This window comes from Urocitellus parryii, chromosome 7, assembly GCF_045843805.1.
Source record: "Urocitellus parryii isolate mUroPar1 chromosome 7, mUroPar1.hap1, whole genome shotgun sequence".
Lineage (NCBI taxonomy): Eukaryota > Metazoa > Chordata > Mammalia > Rodentia > Sciuridae > Urocitellus > Urocitellus parryii.
In genome coordinates, this window is record NC_135537.1 from 78,284,472 (window position 1) to 78,309,348 (window position 24,877).

The window sequence follows — 24,877 nt, forward strand, 5'->3', positions numbered from 1 at the left end:
TTTAATTTAAAATTTTATATACAAGTCAATTTGATGACTGGAGTGTGTGCTCTCCAAACGGATGATGTTGACCCTAATAACGAAGCATATTTTCCCATAAAAATCAATTTTGAAGACTTAACCAAGAAAATCATTCTTAGAGAAGCAAGAAACATGCCTGCAATTTCCTTTGAGATGTATGGCCACTACTTTTTAACAGATGTGTGAGGTGCTGGAGAGATCAATACTCTGCAGATATAAATTTACCCAATGATGAATGATATCCATGTGTGGGCACATCATGACAATATATCCATTCTGCAGCTGCTGATAACACTCAGCAGTTCCATTTAAAGGCAAGACTAAAAAATGTTTTTTGCTTTAGGAGCTCCCAGATCAACTCATATTTTTTTATCTATTCCTTTTTCATGCCCTTTACCTTTGTTATTTTCTATGGTTGGATGCAAAAATATAAAAGCATGCCACATTTCTTATAAAAGCACATCCACTAACTATAAGTGTTTTAAGATGATTACATATTATATTTGAATGAAATTCCTTAAATTTTATTTTTCCTAGCACAATCATTTTTTTAATTCTAAGTCATCATTAAAATACACACACATAACACACATACACACACACACACACACACACACACACCTTACTATATTGTAAATTGTGACCATAAACAGATATCTAAGTTCATATGTTCAGTACTGAAACCCTCATTGGTTATGAATTCTTCAAGCATCAGAAACAACTATAAGCTTAATATATACTTACTATCCTCAAGAACTCCTTGGTATCACTTGTAAAACAAACTACAACAAATAATGTTAAGTATGATGAGTCTTATAATAGTTTATTACAGAAGAACTGAACAAGAAAAAAAATGACTGTAGGGAAGGGTGTAGCTGCACAGAGTTATTATCATGGGCCTCAGAAAATGATAAAAATAACTTAAGCCTGTCAGTATTAATCACTCATAGGTGAACAAATTAGTTCTATCATTGCTAAGTTATTATTCAGTATTCTAAGTAAAGGAAATTCAGTCCTTTTAGATGACAACTCGGGACAGACCTTCAGGTGTAATATATATGACCACTTTACTCCCTACTCAGGTATTTAGATTTGAAGCTCCATTGTATAATTAAAGGGGCCTAAAATACCCTTAATTCAGCAAACGCAATCCCAAAATGATTTCCTGCATAATTTCCTTGAAGCTCTTCATCTGTCTACTTAGTGCCATTTACATTTTCTCTTAAACACCATGCTGTATAGTTAGAATCGACCAACTGTGGAATGCTCAGCACCCTGTAAGGAACATCTAACAGTAAAAGGTACTTCCCTCGTCTTACTTCCTTACCACTGGAGTATGAGACGAAGTCACATGTTAAAAATGTGTGGAGGAAAGGTGTGTTGAGGGAAGGTGATCAGTCCCAAGGAAGAAAGAGGAAAAGGTAAAGAGAAGCAAGGCAGGCCAATAAGAAGCAAATAAAGAGGGGCCTGAGTCACCAAGCTGGCCACTACTGCTCCATAAAACACTTCGGATGTTCACTCAAGCGTGATGTGTCTACAGGTCACTGCTGCATTTGCAAATCAAGAGCTCTGCTGTTGAGCAAGGCTGAACAATGTGCTAACTAGCTTCTTCTCACTTTGGGTCTTTAACTGGACAGTATATATCTGCTGGTAATTCCCTCCACATCCTGTTCATTATCTTGAGAATGGGGCAGTGGTAGGTCCAGCGAGTTCAACTCCTGGCACTGTGACATGAAAGGCCATGCTAAAGTTTAGCCCCAGATGTCAGGGAAAGCAGGTGAGGTGGATATGTTAGGGTGAAGTCCTTGTGCAGTACTTATTATTGATGAACTTTCTTTAGGACTAATATATGTTCAGTATTAAGCAATGTGGTAGGTATTATTGATTGATTCTAAGCTTTTTCCCACAGTCGTGAGAAGGCTTCAATGTGAAGAACTTGGGATGCTCTGGCCAGGAAGAAAGACAAAGGCATAAGGAAGATGATACCACGACTGCATTATTCAGTTAACACCAAAGCAGATGATTTGGGCTGGAGCAAATATAAGTTTTCTGATAATATTGCTTACCAAAATTTGTTAAAAATATTTAAACTGATGAGTAGTTTTCCAAGAAACAAACTCAGCTATTTTACTGAAATTCTGCTGACATAATTTGCCAAAATAACCTCCAATCATACAAAAGTAAGAATACAATTGTGAAAATTTTTCATAAAATACAGCACCTAACTCTTCCTTGCTTTTGTTCTGAGTTAAGTGACTGTCTCCACACTTCTTTAATTTCACTCACTGTAACCCAATTTTTTGTTGACACTTGCGAGTCTGACATTCACATTTTGGTGTGTAAAGAAAATTGATGCAGAAAACAATAACACACTACTGCTAAAAAGGACATCTAAGGTCTCAGACATGTCAGTGGCTATAAAAAGGAAAAAAAGATTCTACTTAAGTGACACCCATGCCTGTCAGAACCACACTCCACAACCTCTGATCACAGCTTTCAGTTCATTTTCAGTAAATCTCCTTTCTGCTAGTCTTTATTCTGTCATGACTTTCAATTCACCTACAAGCTTTGTTGAGTCGTTTCAATGTGGCAAAAGCAATAGAAGTTTTTATTATTTTTTCTCCTGTTAGATTTTCACAACAAACATCTTTATGAAAAACATATTTGATTTTTTTTTTCAACTTGTGTTTGCCATCTCATAGAGTAGATCTCTATGGATTAAACATATGACTCTCAAATGATTAGGTAAGTGCCTAAAATATTGGAAGATGAGTGAAATAGCTGCTGAGTAAATTCAAATATCTGATTAAATTCCCCCCTCTCTCATCCTCTGGGTGTGTGTGTGTGTGTGTGTGTGTGTGTGTGAGAGAGAGAGAGAGAGAGAGAGAGAGAGAGAGAAAGAGAGAGAGAGAGAGAGTATGAGTTCTAAAGGGCTGTCATCATTTCACAGAGGGTACTTATTATTGATGAAGTTTCTTTAGGATTAATATACTTCAGTATTAAGCAATGTGGTAAGTATTATTGATTGATTCTAAGCTATTTCTAATGTTCTCTATCACATCCCACTTTCAGGTTTAGGAAAAGTTTGTACAAGACAATCACGTCCCCTCCTTCTCTAATCCTCAAAGATTGTCATGGAACTGAATTCAGGAGAATGGAAAGTGATCAACAGTCAAATGAAGTGTTTAGGGGAAATTTTCTCTTACTTTGGTGACAGGGTACAAATATGCCTGGCTCCACTCATTTCTTTCTTGTCCTGAACACTAAAGTGATGTTTGGAACTACTGAAGCATTAGCATGACCATGAAGTTGTAAACATAAAGCAAAACCCAACACCATAAACATGGTGGAGGGAGATAATGTGGATAGACAAGAGGTGGGTTCTTGGTGGCATCTTGAAACCCCTGAAACACAGCATACTCTGCTGTCTCCAGAATTCTTTTTAGGTGGGGAAAAAGAATAAATGTTTTCTCAATCAATATACAATGTTCCTCTTGTTTAAGAATAGTATCATACAATACAATCAGGTCACATATGCACACGTGAACATATATTTTTATATATACATACACACATACATACATAGACTGCAACTATTTAAAAGTGACACATTTTATTAGTATGAATAGGGTACACATGGAAGTATCCAGAATAAAAGAGGAGATTCTTTTACTTTTCTTTTAGGCAAGGGTAAAATTCTTCCTGTTTATGAAAAGAGGTTAATTTTAGTATTATAGAAGGAAAAATTGATTGGGATGAATTCATTGAAGAAGTAGTAGGTGAAGGAGAAATTCACATTTTCCCGATTCTTCTCACTCATTTAAAAATAAGGGAAATGAGAGCTAGAGCTTTAGACTGCTTAATGGTTTAGCCACTACTGGACATTGATTTTTAACGCATATCCAACTGTGTCCATGTATTGCAACATAGAAAACTATCTTTCAATGACTATCTTAAAACTATCTCAAATGACTGTTCCACAGAAAAATGAAAAAATAAAGAAGACATGTAAACTCAGAAGAAGCAGATACTACAATTTATTGATGTCTTATGAATTAAATAATTTAACTTAGAATACAACAGGAAAAAAGGAAATGTATAGATGTTTTAGCACTATTTAAGAGGCAGAATATTGAAAGGATTTTTAAATATTTAATCTTCACAGTACCATATGGTTACTTAGCACCTATTTATGAGAAAACTAAAGTCTACGCACATGACTACTAAGTGTAGACGTTGCAATTTTATACCAAGTTTGATGATGCCAAAATTCATGCTTTTTCCACAACACAGAAATATTTAAAAAGCAGCAACCTCCCTCAGTTTTCTTTGACAAAGAGTGTTCTGAAGTTACATTTCTTTCTACTTTCAGTTCTAGTCTATTTTAATACATTTTAATGCTGGTTGCTTATATAACTTAATGCAATTATATAGATCTCAGTCTTTTCCGCTGCCTGAATTTTTAATAAATCTTGCTTTGTGTAGGTATAAGAAATCTGTCTAGATGGACTTTTGAGTTAATTTTAATGTTTTGAAGAATTTTATTTATTCTTAATGATTTTGTATTCTGTGAATAACATTTTAATTTTCCCACTATGACATTCAGTTACCTGTCATTAATAATCTCACAGTTTTGATTTATTTTAGGTATAACCCATATCTTCATGATTTTTTCCAATCCTATCTGAAAAGGTTTTAGTTTGATTATTTGAAGTTGTCTACATTTTTGAAGCACTAAAACTTTTAATAGTAATAGAATAAGGTAAAAATTATCTTTTTATTTACTTAGAAAAGTAAATAAAACAAAGTTTGCCTATGATTACCATTATTTTATAAGAGAATGATATTTAAATTACAAGGCAAAAGCCTACTTAAAATAAAAGATCTGCTTTAGAAAATAAATTGAATTTAGAAAAAATTCACTTAAGCTGACCAAAACATTTCACTTTACCTCAGACCAGTGAAAATCTTGTATATTCAATGATACCCATGGCTATAATTTATTATTTTCTTTTCTGTAAATCCAAGCCACTACTTGTCATAAATTTTTTTTTTGCCCATCCCATCACTTATTTTACTATTTCTTGTGATTCATTCAACTTTTAAACTTCCCTACATCTCTTAAGTACAGATTCAATTTCTCAAAGCACATCTTCATGTTATCTATGGAAGGTGAAAGTTTGCATTTACCTATAAGCTTATTTCAAGAATGTTTTCCTTTCCCATTGCACTGCTTGCTCCATGAAGGTAGAGCTATCAATTTCTGCTCAATCCTACAGTCACTGTCTAATAAATCATGCGGTGGGTTTTCAAAAAAATATTGTTGAATAAATGGATGGATAAAATCAGGGAACTGACAATCACATCAAATGTTAACATTTGATATTTGTATGTGTATCTACTTAAATGAAGTTTTATTTTAGAAGAGTTTCAGATTCACAAAAAAATTACAAGTATAAATCAGAGTTTCTATATGCCACATAACCATCTTAGCATGGCTAAGATGTTTCTATCTAGTTCCTATATGTGATACCACAGTTATCATTAGCATCTTGTATTTTATTATGTAGTCCATTTGTTACAATTAATAAATCAATGCTCATATGTTATCTTTAACTAAATTCTATGCTTTATTTATATTTCTGTAGATGTTACCAAATATCCTTTTTCTGTTGCAGGATCTCAACCATGTAATATATTGCACCCTGTCTCCTGAGCTGCTCTTGGTTAGACCAGTTTTTCAAACTTTCCTTGTTTTCAAAGTTTGGGTTGCTAGGAGTTGCTGGTCCATTATTTTGTAGACTATTCAGCACTAGTGATTCATCTGATGTTTTTCTCATGCTGAGACTGGGATTGCAGATTGGAGAGAAAGACCCCAGGGGCACATTACCATATTTTTATCACATTGTATTGGGGGTATCTATTTCAACCTAACAGTCATTGCTGATTTTAACCTCGATCACCTGGCTGGAGTGGTGTTTGTTGTTTCTTTACTATAAAGTCATACATTTTCTTTATACTTTATGCACTGAAGAAAGATTCCTATGTTCACTGAGCAATGAAGTTATAAAGAAAATATATTTTGATATTTGTATATTTTATTATATTTATTAACATCCACAATATGATATTTGAATTCTTCATCATATATCATTCTTCCCAAGGATATAGCTTCCTACTAATGCTTAATGGATTATTGGTATATAAAAATGATTCTTTATAGCCTCTGATATTGGGCCGTTGTATAAAATATCTTATTTTAATATATTGTAATTTATTAAAGTAGGCAAGAATGATAAAATCTCAATCTTGAAACTAAAGACACTCTTCAGTATCTTTAGTATTTCTCTCAAGCTGTTTACTATGAGTATTTCTTTGAGTATTTTATAATTGGTGCAGTACAAGAACCAGGTTTTGAAACTTAAGTTTGTTTGCATATAAAATACATACTTAAAATTTGAATCTTATTCACTGATGGTTCTTTGATGTGTAACATGAGAACATGACCCTTGACTAATCATCATGATAAAATATAATATTATTGAGAGTTTAAATAATAAAATACATTATTATTGAGAGTTTTTAACATATGATTTTATAGGAATAATACAAAATCAGTCAACACATATCAAGACAATAATGAGTCTAAAAGATATTTGACCTCATGGTAATACCAACAACAGAAACTCAAACATTTTATTAATACCCTTTTTATCCTAAACAGTTTCTACATCCAGAAATAGTGAGCAGGACAGGAAAAGTCTCAAATGATATGACAGAGTGGCATAGGAATGAGTCAGTGATATTTCTATTAAAAAAAAAAAAAGCTGAATGCAGCATATGATACTTGCCTCTATATATTTGAGTAACTGCCAAGTGAAAGAAGAAGTTAAATTATAGTGTCTTTCCCAAGGCAGAATTAGTACAAATGGATGAAAGATACAAGACAGAGATTTTTATTCCCTCTAAGGAAGGATTGCCTAATATTGAACTGTCAAAGATTGAATTGCTGCATTGTGAAGCAGTGGTTTCCTTGTCATTGAAAGATTTCCAGCTGAGAGCTATCCAAGAGGATCTTTGCTAGAGATATTCCTTAATTGAGTGGGAGATGACATAGATAACCTCCTCAATCCTCTCCAAGGAGAATGTTTTAGGAAGCTACACATGCATACTTTCTTGAAAGAATGAAAGTTGGGAGCACATTATTAATGTGCTCAAAAGTATTTGCCTTCACTTGAGATCAGATAGATGTATCACAGTACATTTATTCCTGATCTCTCTGGCAGATCGTATTTTTCTATCCTTGTGCCTTAACTCAGTGAGTTACATGAAGAAGATTTATTTCAAAAACACCCTTGTTTTTCAGACACTTCATTACAGGAGGTAGATTTATGAGGGATGAAAGCAAATACGCTCAGATCATACCAGGGATGTCTACCATGGACAGCACTTCCACTTTTTCCTGTCCACGGATGCTCTAAAATGAGAGGGCAACTCACAGGTTGTATGAACTTAACAGGTGGGATCTGTCAACTGCAGTGTTTGTGGGAGCTCCATGAATCTTTCTCTCCTCTTTTTTTCCCTTCACTTTCTGTCCTTCAACAGTTGATTAAGAGATTGACTCATTTATTCATTTCATTGCTTGTTCAGTGTGAACTGCTAAGTACTGAAAATGCAAGGACATAGGACATACTTGGTGGCCAAGTGTGACCACAGTCAAGTCACACGTGACCTACTGCTCCTTGGTCAGAGCCACTGCTGCTCTCACGCCCCAGGTCAACGAGCACCCTTCAGCGTCACATCTGTATAGCAGCTTTTCTCAGTGGTGACCTCCTCCCCACTCAGCCAGTCAGCTTGAGTTTTAGATGCTAGTATTTCTTTCTGGGCCTCTTGTATCAATTCGTCATCATTTTCCGTGGAAGCTTCCAGCCATACTTACCATCCAGGCACTGGAATAATAAATAGGTATTGTTTCCCAACCAATATGAGTGAACTTGACAATAAAATAATTTTTCTTTCTAGGACCTCTAGTGATTATTATAAACTATTTTGCACTTGCACTAATTAATAGTGTAGAATATTGTTTTCTGACTTAAATAAATGAATCCATTGTTGCCATGGAAGCAGAAACAACATAGACAGTGTTAGATTTAGATATGAGATGTCTCCCTGAAGCTCCTGTATTAATGCAGAGAAGTTTGGAAGTGAATTGATTGCAATGTGAGAGCTATACCTAGTCAGTCTATGCTAGTTTGAATGGACTTCCTGGGTGGTAATTATAAGCAAATAGGATGTGGCTGAGGATGGAATCATCTTCCATGTGGACCTCCCTCCACCCTCTCTCTCTCATTCCTGGCTGCCATAAATGAGGTAGCACTCCTCCACCATACTTTTCCACCATGATGTTCTGCCTCACCTTGGGCCCAGAGCAGTGGAGTCAGTCATTGTTGGACTGAAACCATGAACCAAAATACACTTTCCCTTTTTCAAGTTGGTCTTGTTGGTTATTTCTTCACAGCAATCCCAAGCTGACTCACAGAGAGAAATGGGTACTGAGGAGTGGGGTCATGACTCTTACTAACTTGACCCTGTGGTTTAGAGGACTGTACAGCTGGTTTGTGGGATGGATTTGAAAAAGTATGGAGAAGTAGGTTGTAGAAGACTTAAACTCTTGTAGCAAAACTTAATGGGAAAATCTGGTAGACCAGATGCTACTAAGAATGTGGACTGTGCCTGTGAGGTTTCAGGGGGGAAATGAAGACTCTACTAGACATGGTGGAGAGGTCCCTCATGTTATATTCTGGCGAAGGACTTGTCTACATTTTGCTCATATCCTTGAGACACTGTTGAAGGTTGAACTTCCAGGTGATGCTCTAATTAATCTGGTGGAGCAAGTTTCAAGACATCACAGCCTTCAGTCAGTGCCAAGGATATGGATGGCAGCTTTCAGCCAGGTTTAGCGTGAGAATCAGGAGCAGAAAGTGGGGCTGAAAGATTTTAAAAACTTAGGATTGAGAGAGCAATAATCTCATCAGTCCATCCTACTTTGAATGGACTAACTGGCTGCTGACTGTAGGCAGCTGGGTTACACTGGAGTAAGTGGGCCTCCAGGGAACCTGCCCTGAAAAGGTTCCTCTTTTCTGCTGGTCCCCCTCCCCTTCTTCCTCTATGTGCTGCATGGCTGTCATTCACAGAGCAGTGCTCTTCTACCACACCATTGCCCATGACGTGTGTGCTGCCTCACCTTGGGCCCAGAGCAATGGAGTCAGCCACATAGGGACTGAAATCTCTGAACCTATGAGCCGAAATAAATTCTTCCTCCACTAAGTTGTCTCGCCAGGTGTTTTGGTCACCACGATTATAATTTGACTAACACTGGCAGCTAGAACCTATGAGAAAACAATCCATTCCCCCACCCACTTCATGATAAGGAAACTGAAAATGGTTCCTTGGTGCATGAAGGATCCCCATTAGTTTCTCTCATATATTTTTTTGTTGCCTTGGCCTGAATGGGGGGCCCACTTATAAGGAAATATTTAAGGGTACAGGAGGCTAAACTCAGAGATAAACTATATTTCTGGAAAGAGGATGAAGAACAGCAATGTGGGGATCCAGAGAATACAAGGGAATAAAAGGGGTATTTCAATTCTGTGTGTGATCTGAGAGGAATTCTGCACTCCCTTCAAACAGTGCACGTGCGGGAAACTCCAAGAAGGCAAAGCAAATGCTTTGAAAACTCAACAAATATTGAAAACACCCCATGGAAAATGAGTCAAAATTTGAAGTCTGAATCTAGTTATTTTGCTCACTTGCTTCCATGGTAGGCCAAAAATGGCCTACCTGAAAGATATGTACGTGAAACACCTGGGACCTGTGAATGCTTTATTTGATAGAATGCATTTAGAATGTAGGTGCATTTAGGTTAAAGCTCTTGGGGTGAGAGGTCACACCCGATTATCTGGGTAAGCCCTAAGCAGAGTACAGTTGTCCACCCAAGAGACATCCAGAGGAGGAGGCACTGTGACCACAGAAGCAAAGATTGAAATAGTGTGGCTAAGAGCCAAGAAGTGTTGAGAGTCATCAGAAGCAAGAAGCATTCTCCACTAGGGTGTCTAGGAGTGAGGTAGTTGGCTGACATCTTGATTTCAGAATTGAGGGTGAGTTTCTAATATTTCAAATCACAAAGTTTGTGGTAATTTGTTATAGCCACTGAAGGAAACAGATACCACTCCATAATGCTATGTAACATCACTCTTCAAAACTTCGTGACTTAGCAAATCTTTCATTATCCCACAGTTCCTGTGGCTCAGGAGTCCAGATATGGGTTTTCTTTCCCTGGCTATTTCAGAAGACTGTAACCAAGAGTCGACTGAAGCCATGGTTTCATCCAAAGCCCTGACCAGTGAGTTATCTTCCTCCAGGCTTACCATGTATCTCACATCTAAGAAAAGGGGATCCCTTAAGGCTGGGAATACCAGGAGGTGAACATCATCGAGGATCGTCTTATCAGCCTGACTGTTAAAGACTGCCCCCTTTCCCCATATATTCAACTCCCTACAACATGCAAAATGGATTTACTCCTTTCCAAGGTTCCTGAAAGTTAACCCCCTTATAATATTGGCATATTTTTAAATTATTTAATATGAGATAACTTTGGAAATAAAATTAACAACTTTCTATCTGGCTAAATAATGAATAGCAGAAAAAAAATTTAAAAAATCATTAACTTGGAGCAAGGAAGTATTGTTTTAAGTACTGTTCTTTCATTCTTTTTTTTTTTTTTTTTTGATATGCGGGATAGAACCCAAGGTCTAGCACAAGTCACAAATGCACTCTGCCACTGATTTATACCTCAGCCTCTCTTTAAAATTTTGAGACAGGGTCTTGCTAAATTGCCCATGTTGGCCTCTAACTTACGATTATCCTGCCTCAGTCTTCTGAGGAGTTGGGATTATAATCATTCACCACCATGACCGCAAGTACTCTAGGAGATATGAATTCTATCTTCAGAATCAATTTGAGGCCAGGTGTAGTGGCGGTTGGGGAGGCTGAGGCAAGAGGATTAAGAGTTCAAAGCCAGCCTCCACAACTTAGCAGGTCCTAAGCAACTCAGACAGACCCTGTCTCTAAATAAAAATATATAAAGAATGGCTGGGGATGTGGCTCACGGTTTAAGTGGTTTAAGTATCCTTGGGTTTAATCCTCAGTAGAAAAAAAACCCAAAAAACAAACAAACAAACAAACAAACAAAATGGATTTGAGTCTACAATTGTCCAAGTAATAGCAAATGCCAGTGGTAACTGGTGGAAACAATTAGTTGCATTCCACAACATCACAGCCTCCTTTTCTAAAGTAAAAGCTTTTAAAATATGTTGGCATCTGTGCAGCATGGCTTTAAGACAAGTCCCTGAAGGATCTTTTTCTACTATATACTATTTACTAAACATATTGTGAATAGTTAGGATCCACCCTGATTAATGATAAAACTCATTTTTCAATTATATTTTACTAAATATTTTTTATATTCAAGAACCTTTTAGAAAACAAATTTCTTCAGGAAGCAGCTATAATTACATGGAATTTTCACATAAATTTATTATAAAATCCCCATTTCAAAATTATATCACTGCTGGAAATTAGTGCACAAAAAGAGACCTAGTGGTTAGACTGTTGTTAAAGTCATTCTAACATAGGGTTTTCTGTTTGTGGTTCTATTTTTCTTTCTTTTATTCTTCTCCTCTGTACTCCAACTGTTTGTACTAAAATATAATCCATCATTAAAAGTTTCTGTAATGTTATGGTTTCAACATTTCTTTCTTCAAATCATCACATGTTTATTTATTTGTCCATTCTGATGGCACCGGGGATCGAATCCAGGGGCACTCTATCACTGAGTTATATCTCCAGCTCTTTTTATTTTTTATTTTGAGACAGGGTCTTGCTAAATTGCTGAGGCTTGCTTTGAACTGGTGACCCTCTTGCCCTGCCCTCCCAAGTCGCTGGAATTATAGTCATATGTGTCACTGTGCCCAGCTTGTAAGCATGTTTTATATCTTTTCAGAAGTGTGGTTTTTCTAATACTTTAAAAATTATTATTTTATATGCATTTTTATCTCGTTTTAAAATTTATTGCTATGTCTGATAATCTCATTGGTGGGCTTTCTCAGATATTTATCCCAATATTTTCTTTTTGCAACTATACACCTTTATAGACAACTTTGTAACAGATAACACCATTTGTGCTTAAATTATATAAGCCTTCACCATTTCATGATTTTGACAAGAAAAAAATTAGTTCTTCAAGGTAGTAATTCTAGTATCTCTTTAATATAAAAAAATAAGAGAACTTGAGATGTCAACTGTCTATCCTAATCAGAACATTATTCAGTAGCCTCAATCCAACTTCTTTCTTCCTATTATGTAAGTATATCAATAATATTTCATCAATGGCATCATTGTGGCTCCTCTGTAGCTATTGTGATTTTCACATTGTCTTTCCCTGTGTTCAATATCTTTTCAGCTCACACATTATACTTCACACTGGGAAATGCATTGTGATAAAAAGTATTTTTACTGAAAACTGATTAGAAGAACAAAAGGACATTTATTAGAATATAATCAAGGAGAGGTGAAAGAACAGAAAGTCTATAATATGGCAATAATATCACAAGAAGCATATGGATCTCCCAGCAGTTAAAACAGTGTTGAATAAGGGTGTTATCTGCTTTCCTAAATTTCATGGCAAGCATTTGTTGCAAGGATAAAAAGTAAACAGTAAAATTAAGCTTATCCTTCCTTAGGCTTATAGAGCTTAATGACATTTACATCTTTGCTCCTTTCTTTTTTTTAATTTCAAGAAAGCTATTTCAAATGCTTGTCAGTTGGATCACATCATTCTAAGTGAGCATACCTTCCAAAGAAGTTGTTTTCATGAGACTTTCCTAGGATTTTAGACTAATGAAAAATTGGATCTAGGAAAAAAGTAAAGCTTTCGATTTACTGCTTAACATTCTGTTCTTTTTAAAGTATTTTTTTTCTCATGTACTTTATAGGACATGGCTTAGTTTTAAGACATTCTAAATACTCCTGCAATGAAATAAAAAGTTAATACTCACCCATGGTTGTTTTGCTTGCCTTTATCCCTAGAAACATCCACATGATACAAAGGGAAGAAAAACACAATCCTCAGAGAGACATTGCCTTTCTAGTCTGCCTTCCTTCCTTCCTTCCTTCCTTCCTTCCTTCCTTTTTTCTGATCAATACCTTAACTATAGTTATGATGACATCGTCAGATCATCAAAGATTGGGCTGGAAGGTGAGCATCAGTTTTTTTCCTTTGCTTTTTTTTTTTTGTTGTTGTTCCAGGAATTGAACCCAGGGGTGCTTTGTCACTGAGCCACCACTTCCCAGCCTGTTCTTTATTTTTTTTAAGATATTATTTAGAGACAGGGTCTCTCTCAGTTGCCAAGGTCCTCACTGAGCCTGGCTGTGAACTCACAACTCTCCTGTCTCAGCCTCCCAAGCTGCTGGGATTACAGGCATGTGCCACTGTGCCCAGCTGGTGGGCATCAGTCCTACCCAAGTCAGACATGCCCAAGTCAGCCCTTATCCTGGGTTCATACCTCTGAGGAGAGCTCAGGGTATTTATACCTATTTAGCCACCCTCCCAAAATATCCATTTATCTTTATTCATGGCATAGTGAGACACAATTTCACATCTACCAAAAAAATATATAAAGGCAATAAGATACCAAGGATTGAGAAGGATCTATATAGACATGTCACCCACTGAGACTAAGAAGGTAAATATTTTTGAAAAAAAAAATCATTTGGCATTACCTGGAAAAATTGTACATGTACACATGCAGTGGCTATCAATTCCACTCACAGAGAATCCCACCACCATGTACATGGGCATTGAGATGGAATCGCTGGAAATAATCACAACTAAAAACAAGAGTATTGGCTTTAATGACTGCACTGGTCCTCTTATTTTTAAGAAAGACTTATTTATCACAATACTTGCTTATATTTTAAGTAAAAATCTGTACAGTTACTCAGGTACAGAAGATCACTTTTATAAGAAAATCTTTGTGTAATCATGAGTTAGTAGAGGTACATATTTCTGCTTAAACATTTATATATTAGAGTTCTGAATTTTCCTTAGGAAATCTTAATTGCTCCAACATGGCATGGGGGTAGTTTTGGACAGAGGATAAGAGTAAGACAAGAGCATGATGATGTCAGATACTTGATTTTTGAAAACAAATATCTGTAATGATAATACATCAGTATTCAAGGAAAAGAGGTTTATGGTTTTGTTTAGTTTGTTAGACTACACAGCTCCTGGGAGTGAGAGAGCAAGAGAGAATTGATTAGATTATTAAAGAGTAATGGTAATGAGATGGTGACAATAAATAGACACAGAATGGGAAGAGAAGAAATGTTTGAAGTAGAAAAACAAATGAAATGAAGAGAAGCTAATTCCTATCAATATAGACCTGGGTCTAATGAGCAAGTTTCTAGAACCCACAGTGATGTTTTCTTATTGTTCTTGGGCCAGAAGAGTTCCACACAAGATTTCAGTCTCCATGGTAGCTCTTCTCACTGTATTATCCTATTCCTTTAAAAATTCTTAGCCATAGTCCCAAGATCGCTGAAAGTAAATTAATAGTCTTTGTTGAAATTCAGTAGCATATTAGCCCAGAAAGCTTTTACTTATTTTTAACATATTTAACTTTTAATCCAAAATACAATTTTTTGTTTACTGAATGAAAACAGGTCCCTTTGACATTTGCTATGGAAGCCTACGTGCCTGAACATTCTTGAATTAACAAATTGTACTGGGACTTTCAGGGTAAAGTGATTTTCTTCTACTAAGTGTCTCAGAAGAGTTTTCATGCTAAATATGAAGTGGCTCATTCTTGGAAAGATACTGAACAGCTGATGCAAAGTCAAATATATATTGAAGAATTTCATGAAGGCTGAGAAACTCTCTGATCAATATCCCTTGGATCACTACTTACTTACATTGTGCTTTGTGAGGTTTGAAATATTCGTTGCTATTGCTTGTAGCCAGTCAACAGATTCCTCGGCTGAGAGGCACTGAATAATTCCACTGCATACCCCGTCCACAGCAATGACTTGAAAGGCATTCTGCCTGCAGATATGTTAGAACATATCAGATCAAGATGCAAAAACATAACGTGTAAATACAAAAGAATCTAAAAAATTTCAAAAGCATTTTTTTTCTGTGTTTGCAATAAAATTACAAACACTCTCTTTATTATTTTAGCTTCTGTCATCTCCTCTTGACATTTTTGGTGTGTTACTGACTTACAAATAGAGCACAAACACAAACAAACAAATATCATACATGACATAAAAATCACTTGGATAATCTAAGCTTGCAGAACTTAATCCTTAGTTCTTCACTCTCAATCTCTGTTTATCCATCTTCTCAAACATGAGTGGGAACTCAAGGTCATATCTCCTTTCTGGTTCTAAATGCTTACATTCTTAATTTGTGTCAATGTTGAGAATTTCTGTAACACCAAACTTTTTTCATAAAATGCAATGACCTATCTTACTATCTGTATGGTCTTTTATTGATTTTTGTTGTTGGTAAAGGAAAGTCAATGATGCCTTCCTGAAAATTGCTTACAACGTACTATAGAACTTAAAATTTCTCCCTAAAACTTCAATACTGAATGATTTCCTCCTTTTTTTTTTTGTCCCACATCAAGTTCTTCCAATGCTTAGACATAAACTTAACAGACAGGAAGAGATAGAATCCTGGAATGAATGAAAGCTAGTCAAATACCTCAGCTTTCAGAATTACCCTGTTGTGTAACACAATACACTTTAGGAAATGCACAAACTATATTTAAATCCTAGCAGATTGTGAAGCAATAAGAAACCTTTGCATCTCAGCCTTTGAAATTATATGCAAATTACAATAAATTATATATTTTCTCCAAAATTATATATCCCTTGCCCTTTTGTATTTTGCTACTGAGCATTTGTGGGTATTAACATTATTTACTACCTCAAAGGAAAAGCCAGAGAACATATATCTGGCTCACAATTAATTCACGTTCTTCCCTTTTCTTTTGAGAATGTTTCCCATCTTAGAACTGAACACAGAATTAAGCCTTCAGCATCCAAAGAACACTGCATTCAAATTATTAATATTTTTAGAGAAAGTAGTTCTCATATACTTGACACAGCATTTTTTACTGAAAACAGGAACATGTTCAAATATCTATTTTTTTTTCTTTTAAATATACAAAAATCCCTGTAGGAATACAATTGTTATCTGTCTCTTTGAAAGAAAGTTCTTTTGAATTTGTGGCCAGGAAAAAAAATGCACAACAAGAAAAGTATATTAAAAATGCACATGTACATTTTTAACTTTAATTCTAATGTTCAACAGTGAGTAAGACATTTACAATATCCAGACAGAAGCTCAACCAGCCTTGGGAAATGAGAACTAATTTGAGTTTAGTAATATGCATTTCTTTCTGCTAATTAGCATAACCATTGCTTCATGTGCTGCAAATCAAAGCATGCATTAAAAGTATTCGTCCTCTCTTCTACAAATGAATCATGGCAGCTAGATATTTTTAACTGATTAAAGTGAACACACTCATATCAAATCATATATGTGACACAATTCCTAGGTAGAATAATTCTGAAAAACTAGCTTTTTATGAACCAAGACCTATATGTTGACATAAAACCATCTTTACATCTTATGTCAACTCTTATAAATAAATGGAAACTAACCCTTTCACAAAGCACTTGTACAGATTCTTTGATTAAGTATCATCTCTTAAAAAATAGTCTGATCATAAAGATTACAGTTATTTGGGTTATGCTTCTCTCTACCACTGAATAAAGAAGAGTGTTGGCAAATTAGTCCACTTAGTTGGGCATCAGTTTCCCCAAAATATAAATGAGAGTGATAAACCTTACAAATTTAACCCACATTTGCTGAGTAATTGGTAGGATGCACCTATTTAAAAAATCATGAAGTTCTATGAATAATGTCCCTTTGAATAATCCATTAACATGGGGTACTTGGTGAGAATGTCACCATATAGACATCATTTCATTAACCTCTTAGTAATAACTGAAGTACTTTTGTTTTTATTTGCAGCCTTCAGAAAATATAATTCTTTGACATGATATAAACAATAAGAGTCAGTCTTTTATGCATCATCTTATTTAATAGTACACTTTTTGAAATCAAAAGACTTCATTACTCATTAATATTCTGACACATTAAAATTTAGAAATGGTAACCATAGACTTGAGTATACCCAGAGCAAATTATGATTCTTAGTTTAATGCATGTATGCCAATAAAATGTTGCTTAAATAAAGAGGTGAGTAATCTAAAGTTTTGAGTTCAGATTGATTTTTCTACTCTCCATTTTTAAGGATTCTAATGATTTTTTATCATTTCTCTGGCATTAAAAACTATTCTCCAATGTTGCTGAATTTCAAAATAGTTTTATTTATTTAAAAATACAAATTTAGTCTTCCTTGTATGAAAAATGCACTGCTTCCAATAAGAATTTGTAAATATCTTTCAATCTAACATATGCATATACATGAATATGCAAACATTTCTAATTAGTGCAATTAATTCATGTTTTGATTCATTCTTGATTTTATACCACAGGAAGGCATATGTAGGAAGATATTAATTTTAAGGGGGTGGTAAATAGGAGAGGAAATGGCAGAGAGAAGGGCTTTTGTACATGAGGAACAAGAGTTTCAGAGACAAAAATAGATCATTTGGCAAGGCTGGTTGGCCACATCCTTGAGTGGGCATCCTGGGAGATTAACGCAGGAAATCTGGCTCAGAGAGAGGAGGGCTTCATGCATCCTGCAGAGAGGTATACAATGCACAAGGGACATGTCTGAATTTTGCATGGAGAGTTGGATTTGTGTTGTGTAGTGGTCCTGTTAGGCAAGTGAGGAAACTGTGTGAACTGATAAAATATGAGAATATATGAAATTGAAAATAAGATATTAGACTAAAAATGAAACAATTAGTTCAAGGGTTTTTTAAGGATGTTGGAAATTAGTTGATTCAATAAGTTTTTAATGGATTATAAAAGATGGGGCAGAGTCCGAATTCCTCCAGGGTTTTAAAGCTAAGCTGTGAAACAGCTGGACTGGGGTAGGCAAAGGAAATAATAAACTGTAAACAGGAGATAATTAATCCAAAGACAAATATCAGAGGCCTGAGAAACAGTGAGAATTACAGATTACTTAACATATCGCAATGTGTACGGAACGTTGGTGATAAAGTAAGACCTAGCCAGCCGGAGCTTTCCAAATTATGCTAGGACATTTCTACCACCCCCGGAAAGTGGGGGAGAGCTAATGCTAATGGTTAAGCATTGGACTGAAAAGTTCACTTTTTTAGAAAGTTTTCTTTGGTGTCCTTAAGAAAGTGGAAATGAAAAGAGAAGGAAGGTCAAAAGACAAATGAGAAGAGTATTCTTGCAATATGCACCAATGAACAATGATAAAAATCTCAAGAAAGCGGCTCTGTGCATGTCAGAGAGAGGATTGATTCAAATGTACTCCAATTATGTCATTTTACTGGTTTTATAATTATTTAGTTGGGAGGGTGGGTATATTGAAGGAAAGAGAGAAAAGAATACATAATTCTCCAGTTAGTGATTTCAACAGTGTCTTCTATTCTTTCTGAGTTCCATTCACATGCAGCAGGTCCAGACTCTTTTCTGCCGTGTGTAGGCTACCTTGCTTCACTGTCTCAGCATTTATTTTATATTCAGGATCAAATATAAAGCTGCTTAACGAACTCCATAAACATTCCTTCCAAACTGGTTTTATTACCTATTTCTCAAACCTTAAATCCACCAATCCCTTTCATGATTTGAAACTAGTTAGGTTACCATTCCTTCAATATGCCCAGCCCTCTTCAGCAACTGTATAGTTTCTTGCAGTATTTCTTTTAAAATACCTTTATTTCCAACTCCATTGATTATCTGTAAGGTCACCGCTAGTCAATTCTCTAACTCTCAGACCCATAGATTCTCTAGGTATAAAATAAAAAGGCAACCTGTGTCCTGTTTTTTAACTCTTGTATTTTGAATACTTTGGACTAGGCTTCTTAAAACCTGATAATATTTTTTGGGGGGTGGGGTGGGGTACCAAGGATTGAACTTGGGGGCATGTGACCACTGAACCATAGCCCCAGCCTGAGGCTGTCTTTGAACTCTCTATCCTTCTACCTCAGCCTCCCGAGCCTCTGGGATCACAGGTGTACACCATCACACCTGGCAAACCTGATAATTCATAAAAATGTGAATTGTCAAAATCCAATTCAACTTTTAAGAGTTTAACCAAGATGCAACCTATGTGTGTATGTGTATGTGTGTGTGTGTGTGTGTGTGTGTGTGTGTGTGTGTATGTTACTTTTTCTTTGGGATGCTTGGTAGGATTGAACCCAGGGCTTTGCATATGCTATTACTGCCCACTACCACTGAGCTATATTTCAGCCTTTTTAATTTTTTTTTAAATTGAGTCAGAATCTCACCACGTTGCCAGGTTTGGCCTTAAACTTGGCAATCCTCCTACCCCAGCCTCCCCAGTAGATATGATTACATGCAAGCACCATCTCACCTGGTGTCCTTGATGGTGTTTATAGCTCTTGTGTTTGTAATGTATCTCTCCCACTTGAATGCTCCTAGACTTCCCAGTTTCTGGATTGCAGTAATTTTCCTTCCTGGTATTCAACCTATTTGGTTACATGCTACATACCGTTCTTTCTTACTAGGCTGCAAATCTCTTGACTAAGGTCCCTGTATATGATTTCACATTGCACACAATGTTAGCACAGTGATCAGAGTCTTCAATCTGTAACTGCACAAAATCCCATCTCCACTTTATTTTAGCAATGCCCTTTGGGTGACTTGTGTTCTGATGTCACTCCAAGCGGTTCCACTATCAGGCTTGCATTCTGACACTTCTGCTCCTTGATTGCAACCTCTTCCTTTCCATCACCACCCACTTAATCTATTCTTTACCCTTTCTAATTTCTGTTGTCCACACACCTATTCAGAATATGTCTGTATTCTTCCTGAGACAGGGTTTCTTGTTCATCCACATAAATTATATGGGGTTTCTTGTCCATTCCACCAATTCCTATCATTTTTCCCTACCTGAATGATTTTCAGCTCTGAGTAACACTAATTTAATTACATTTTTTTCTCCTAATGTGCCAATATGCCTTGGAAAATTTAAAAATTGTGCAAAAATATGTCCCAATATAATCAGTACCTGGGGATCCTGGGTCCTTAATTCTTCTTATCTACTTTTATCTTTCTATCTGGACAGAGGTCAGTATTACATGTAGTAATTTCTTGTGCCTACCCCAAAGTCATTTTACTCAATTTTTTTTTTGCTGTATGACCTTATTTGCCATAATAATTCTTTCATGGTGTCTATCCTGATTCAAGTTGTGAGTCACGCCTACCTCTAACTCATTTTGAGAAAAGTCTTTCTTTCCGAATTTTGAATATCTAATATTCAGTCAGTTGAAACACTGCATAGTGCATCTCTATCCTATTTACTTATATAAATTACCAGTTTTAGAAATACATGTTCTAATACTTTATCAATCAGAATTCTTTTATTTGAGCATAAAACTTTCTGGAATATACTACTTCAAAAGTAATTATTTTTTAATTGTTTTTTTTTTTGTTTTCAGTTTTCTATGGATACTCAAATTCCTTAATACACTATCCTTCTCTGGCTATAACACATATTAAATGCAGATGATAAGTATGTACCCTTGAATTAGTATCTTACAAACTTAAGAAATAAAACAAATAGGAAAAAATTGGCAAAATAATTACCCCAGTTTGAAAGAACTGAGCTAAATTGGTCTAGAGTCTTCTAAAGTATGACCTTTTCCAGAGACAGATACTCATTCAGTCAGCCTTCCACATCTGTGGGTTTACCTCCATGAATTCAACCAAACATGGATGGTAAGTACTGGGGGAAAATTGGTTTCTGCAATAAACATATACAGACATGTTTTTCTTGTCAATAGTCCCTGAATAATGTGGTATGACAACTATCTACAGAGCATTTACATCGCATTAGGTTTTATAAGCATTCAAGAGATTATAGAATGTATAAGGGAGAATGCAAGTAGATTATATGAAAATACTACATCATTTTTCAGAAGGAACTTGAACACCCTCAGATTTTGGTATTCCAACCACTTTTTGCTATTTCAAGTTTCATTTATAATAACTTCTATTATATTACAGTATCATAGATAGTTTCTGCTTTTTCTTTGTACTACTTTTCTGCTTTATATACTCACTGATTCTGCATCCTCTTTAGAGCCCTTAAAATATACAGCCCCAAAAAGTCCATCTATAAAATAAACCATGAATTGAGTACTTATTATGAACCTGCCTTGTGTCTGGCATCCATTAGTGTAGACTCCGTTCTTGGCTTATGGAAAGGCATGTTCTCGTAGGCACCACCATTGCCAACTGTTCAGATACTAAATTTCATTCTTGAGTCCCCAGAATAGCACCACTTCACATACCCTCTCCTCAGGATGATCAAGGTGTATCTTCATGGAAGGAACTAGAAATTCTGTTGTCACTTGGAATTTTCAAGGTATGGGTACAAAGCATTGGTCTTCATTTCAAGAATATTGTTTTTCATAATGTTGAAGACACAAACAGTAGGTGGTACTTCTGCCAAATAACAAATGAAATTCTTTGCCATTAAAATTCATTCAATAAATGTGTAGTGAGTTGCATAGGCTCTCTCTCATCCAGCGAGGAAGTCCACAGAACAGGGTAGAGGAGAGTGTGGCTGCAGAGTTGCTAATTAAGACCAAGCAGGAAGCAATTCTGATTTTATTGTGCAGTAACCATATATATATACTCAGGCAGAACCTAAGCAAAATATAGACAGCCACCAATGCAATCTCTGCTAACTGTCCTTGCAGCAACCGATGGAGGAGTGGGCCGTGGAGCAAGCACAAGTACTACAACACATGGCCTCATGCCCTGGGCTCTGCATATGGGGTAAGCAGCCTGCCACTCACACCTAGCACAAGGGGAGTGGTCTTCGACTCACACACCCTTAACATATGCCAGGTACACAGCACTCCATGCACTTGTCCCCACAGTGAGTCCTTTTGAGCAATGAAATATGCTAAATAAAGAAACATATTATTTTTTCCAAATTAAAATGTACACACACACACACACACACACACATGCACACTTTTATAAACTCATTTTTCACATAAGGAAAATCAAGTTCAAGGAGAGTAAAAACTACCAATGTCTTCATAAGATTTACATCCTATTTTAATACCTTTGTTATTACAATATTATGCAATATTATGACCTGCTTCAACTTTTAAAGCAGATAGATATTTATGAATCAAGACCACTGATATGAAATAAACATAAACCTTTCATCACTTATAAGCTGAGATGTATCAATTCTAATTGACACAATATCATGAAAGTAGCATAACTTGGATGCAATTAATGATGAGAGGTATTATATGATCAAAGTTTGAAATTATGGCCTTTGGCAAAAATCAACAAAAAAATAATACCTTAGATTTGGAGGGTAATTAATTTGTTGTATTTGCCAACATGGGCTGTTTATTTATCTTTCCTATCACAACACCCACAAACAGAATCCTCTGCCATTAGTTTTTATGTACCTTCAAGGAAAGGACCAAACACAATTCCTCCCACTTACAGACATTAAATCAATCTTTATCGAGTACATAAGTGAATAATAAATTAGCTCTTGAATCTGAATTGCTTTGAAAGCCATTCTGAATAGTGCTATGTCTGTAACTTCTAATGACTGTAATATTTATTAAGTGCCATTATTTCAGTTGCTAAAAGCTGTTGATGTGTTGAAACATCACAAAAATAAAAATGTAAACAGTCATCTGGACTCATCCAAATAATTCCTTTTTTCCTTGAAATTAATTTAGCTAAGTTTCTTTACATAATGTAACTGGACAGTTTTTTTTTAAAGTTAAAGCTAAAGAAAAATACAAACGATAAAAAAAGCATTAGTGAAAATATTAAGATAATTCTTAAGGCAAAAGGTAAATAGAACCAAAATAAAGGAATGAATAAAAGCAGAAAGATTACTAGAAGGATATATTTGAATAAATAAGTATGTGCAAGAATAATATATCTTGAAACATCTAAAACATATGTATCAATGAAACATTCTCAAAGGCAAGAAACAGATGAATAAGACAAAGTGTTTTAAATTTCTAGAATTTTCTGAGAAAAAATTTATATTAAACTAATAAGTCATACATGTATGGTTTAATATTTAGGCTAAATTAAAACAACAATATGTTGAGATAAAGGACTTTATCCTTGACTATATAATGGATTTTCACTGATTAAAGAACAAACTATCCATTAGTATATCCAAAAGACATACTAAACAGACATTCAACAAAGGGGATGAACTGAAGACAAGTATGTGTATAAAAAGATTAGGAATATGAAAATCAGGGTCACAAGGACATATCACAACACATATATCAGAGAGGTAAAATAAAGATGCTGACAATACCAAATGATGAGAGAGATGTGGAAAGCTGGATCACTTATACCTTTCTGGTGGGAATGTAAAATTTTATAATCACCCTAGAAAAACAATTGATTCTTAAAAGACTAGACATGCTTTGTAATCCAACCCAGTAATTGTACTCTTGAGTGTTTACCCTAAGAAATAAAAATGTTTATCCACACAAGAATGACTATACAGATATTCACAGTATCTTTATTTGGAACACCCCAAACCTGATATCCTCCAAATTATCAATTTTTAAAATGTGGTATGTCTACATCATAAAATAGTACTATGAAAAGCAAAAGGAATGAACAATAAAAAAATGCAAACACTTGGAAGAATTTCAAGGAAATTTTGCTGAGAAAAAAATACCATACAACAAAGCTACATAGTATTTTTTAAATTACAAAAGAGAGATAAGGAACAGAACAAGTTCTCACAATTAGAGACACCGTGGGATAGGAAGGCAGGTGCCAGCAAGGTCAGAGGGCTAGAGATGGATTCTCGTGAAAACAGAGAAGTTTTGTAGCTGACTGTTGGTAAATACAGGAGTATGCACATGGGATGAAGTTTTGTAGAACTGAACACACACACACACGGACACACATACATGCACACCCCCCCCCCACACACACACACACATAAAATCTGAATGATCTGTAGATTTTATCAATGCCAAATTCCTAGCCATGATGCTGCACTATGCTTTTGCAAGATATTACCATTTGGAAAAATAGATAAAGTATATAAAGTCTCTACGTAGTATTTCTCATAACTACTTGTAAATTCACAATTATATCAAAATAAAACATTCAATCACAAAAAGCTAGTGTTTTGTTCAGCAAAAATATTAGAAGGGTAGATGCAGTCCCAGATAGATCAGTAATCACATTATAAGCAACTAAACTAAGTAATCTAATTAAAAGACTAATATTGTTATTTTGGATTAAAAATAAAAAGGAAAAAGGGGAAATCCAAATATATACAAATCTGAAGAGATAGCTTTAAATAACTAAGAAGAGTTGAAAAAGGAGTTTATAAAATGTATAGAACAATACATAATCTGGTTAGTATTTATCCTAATGGAGATAAAATGTACTTGAAGGCAAGGATATTTTCAGAGACATAGGATGTATCATAAAGGCAAAGTTACACATCAGGAATAATTCTAAATCTTCTTGTATACACTAACATAAAGTTAAATATATACAGTGAAT

The 24,877-nt window shown here is 35.2% G+C and overlaps 1 protein-coding gene across 2 annotated transcripts in view; it reads right to left on the minus strand.

Annotated features, from left to right (window-relative positions):
- Sntg1 (syntrophin gamma 1) overlaps positions 1–24,877 on the minus strand; it is a 345,728-nt gene that overhangs the window by 215,777 nt on the left and 105,074 nt on the right. For both annotated transcript variants that reach the window (XM_026395196.2, XM_026395195.2), the window contains exon 10: positions 15,052–15,181. In XM_026395196.2, coding sequence (XP_026250981.1) covers positions 15,052–15,181 — 130 coding nt within the window. The remainder of the gene's footprint in view (positions 1–15,051; positions 15,182–24,877) is intronic.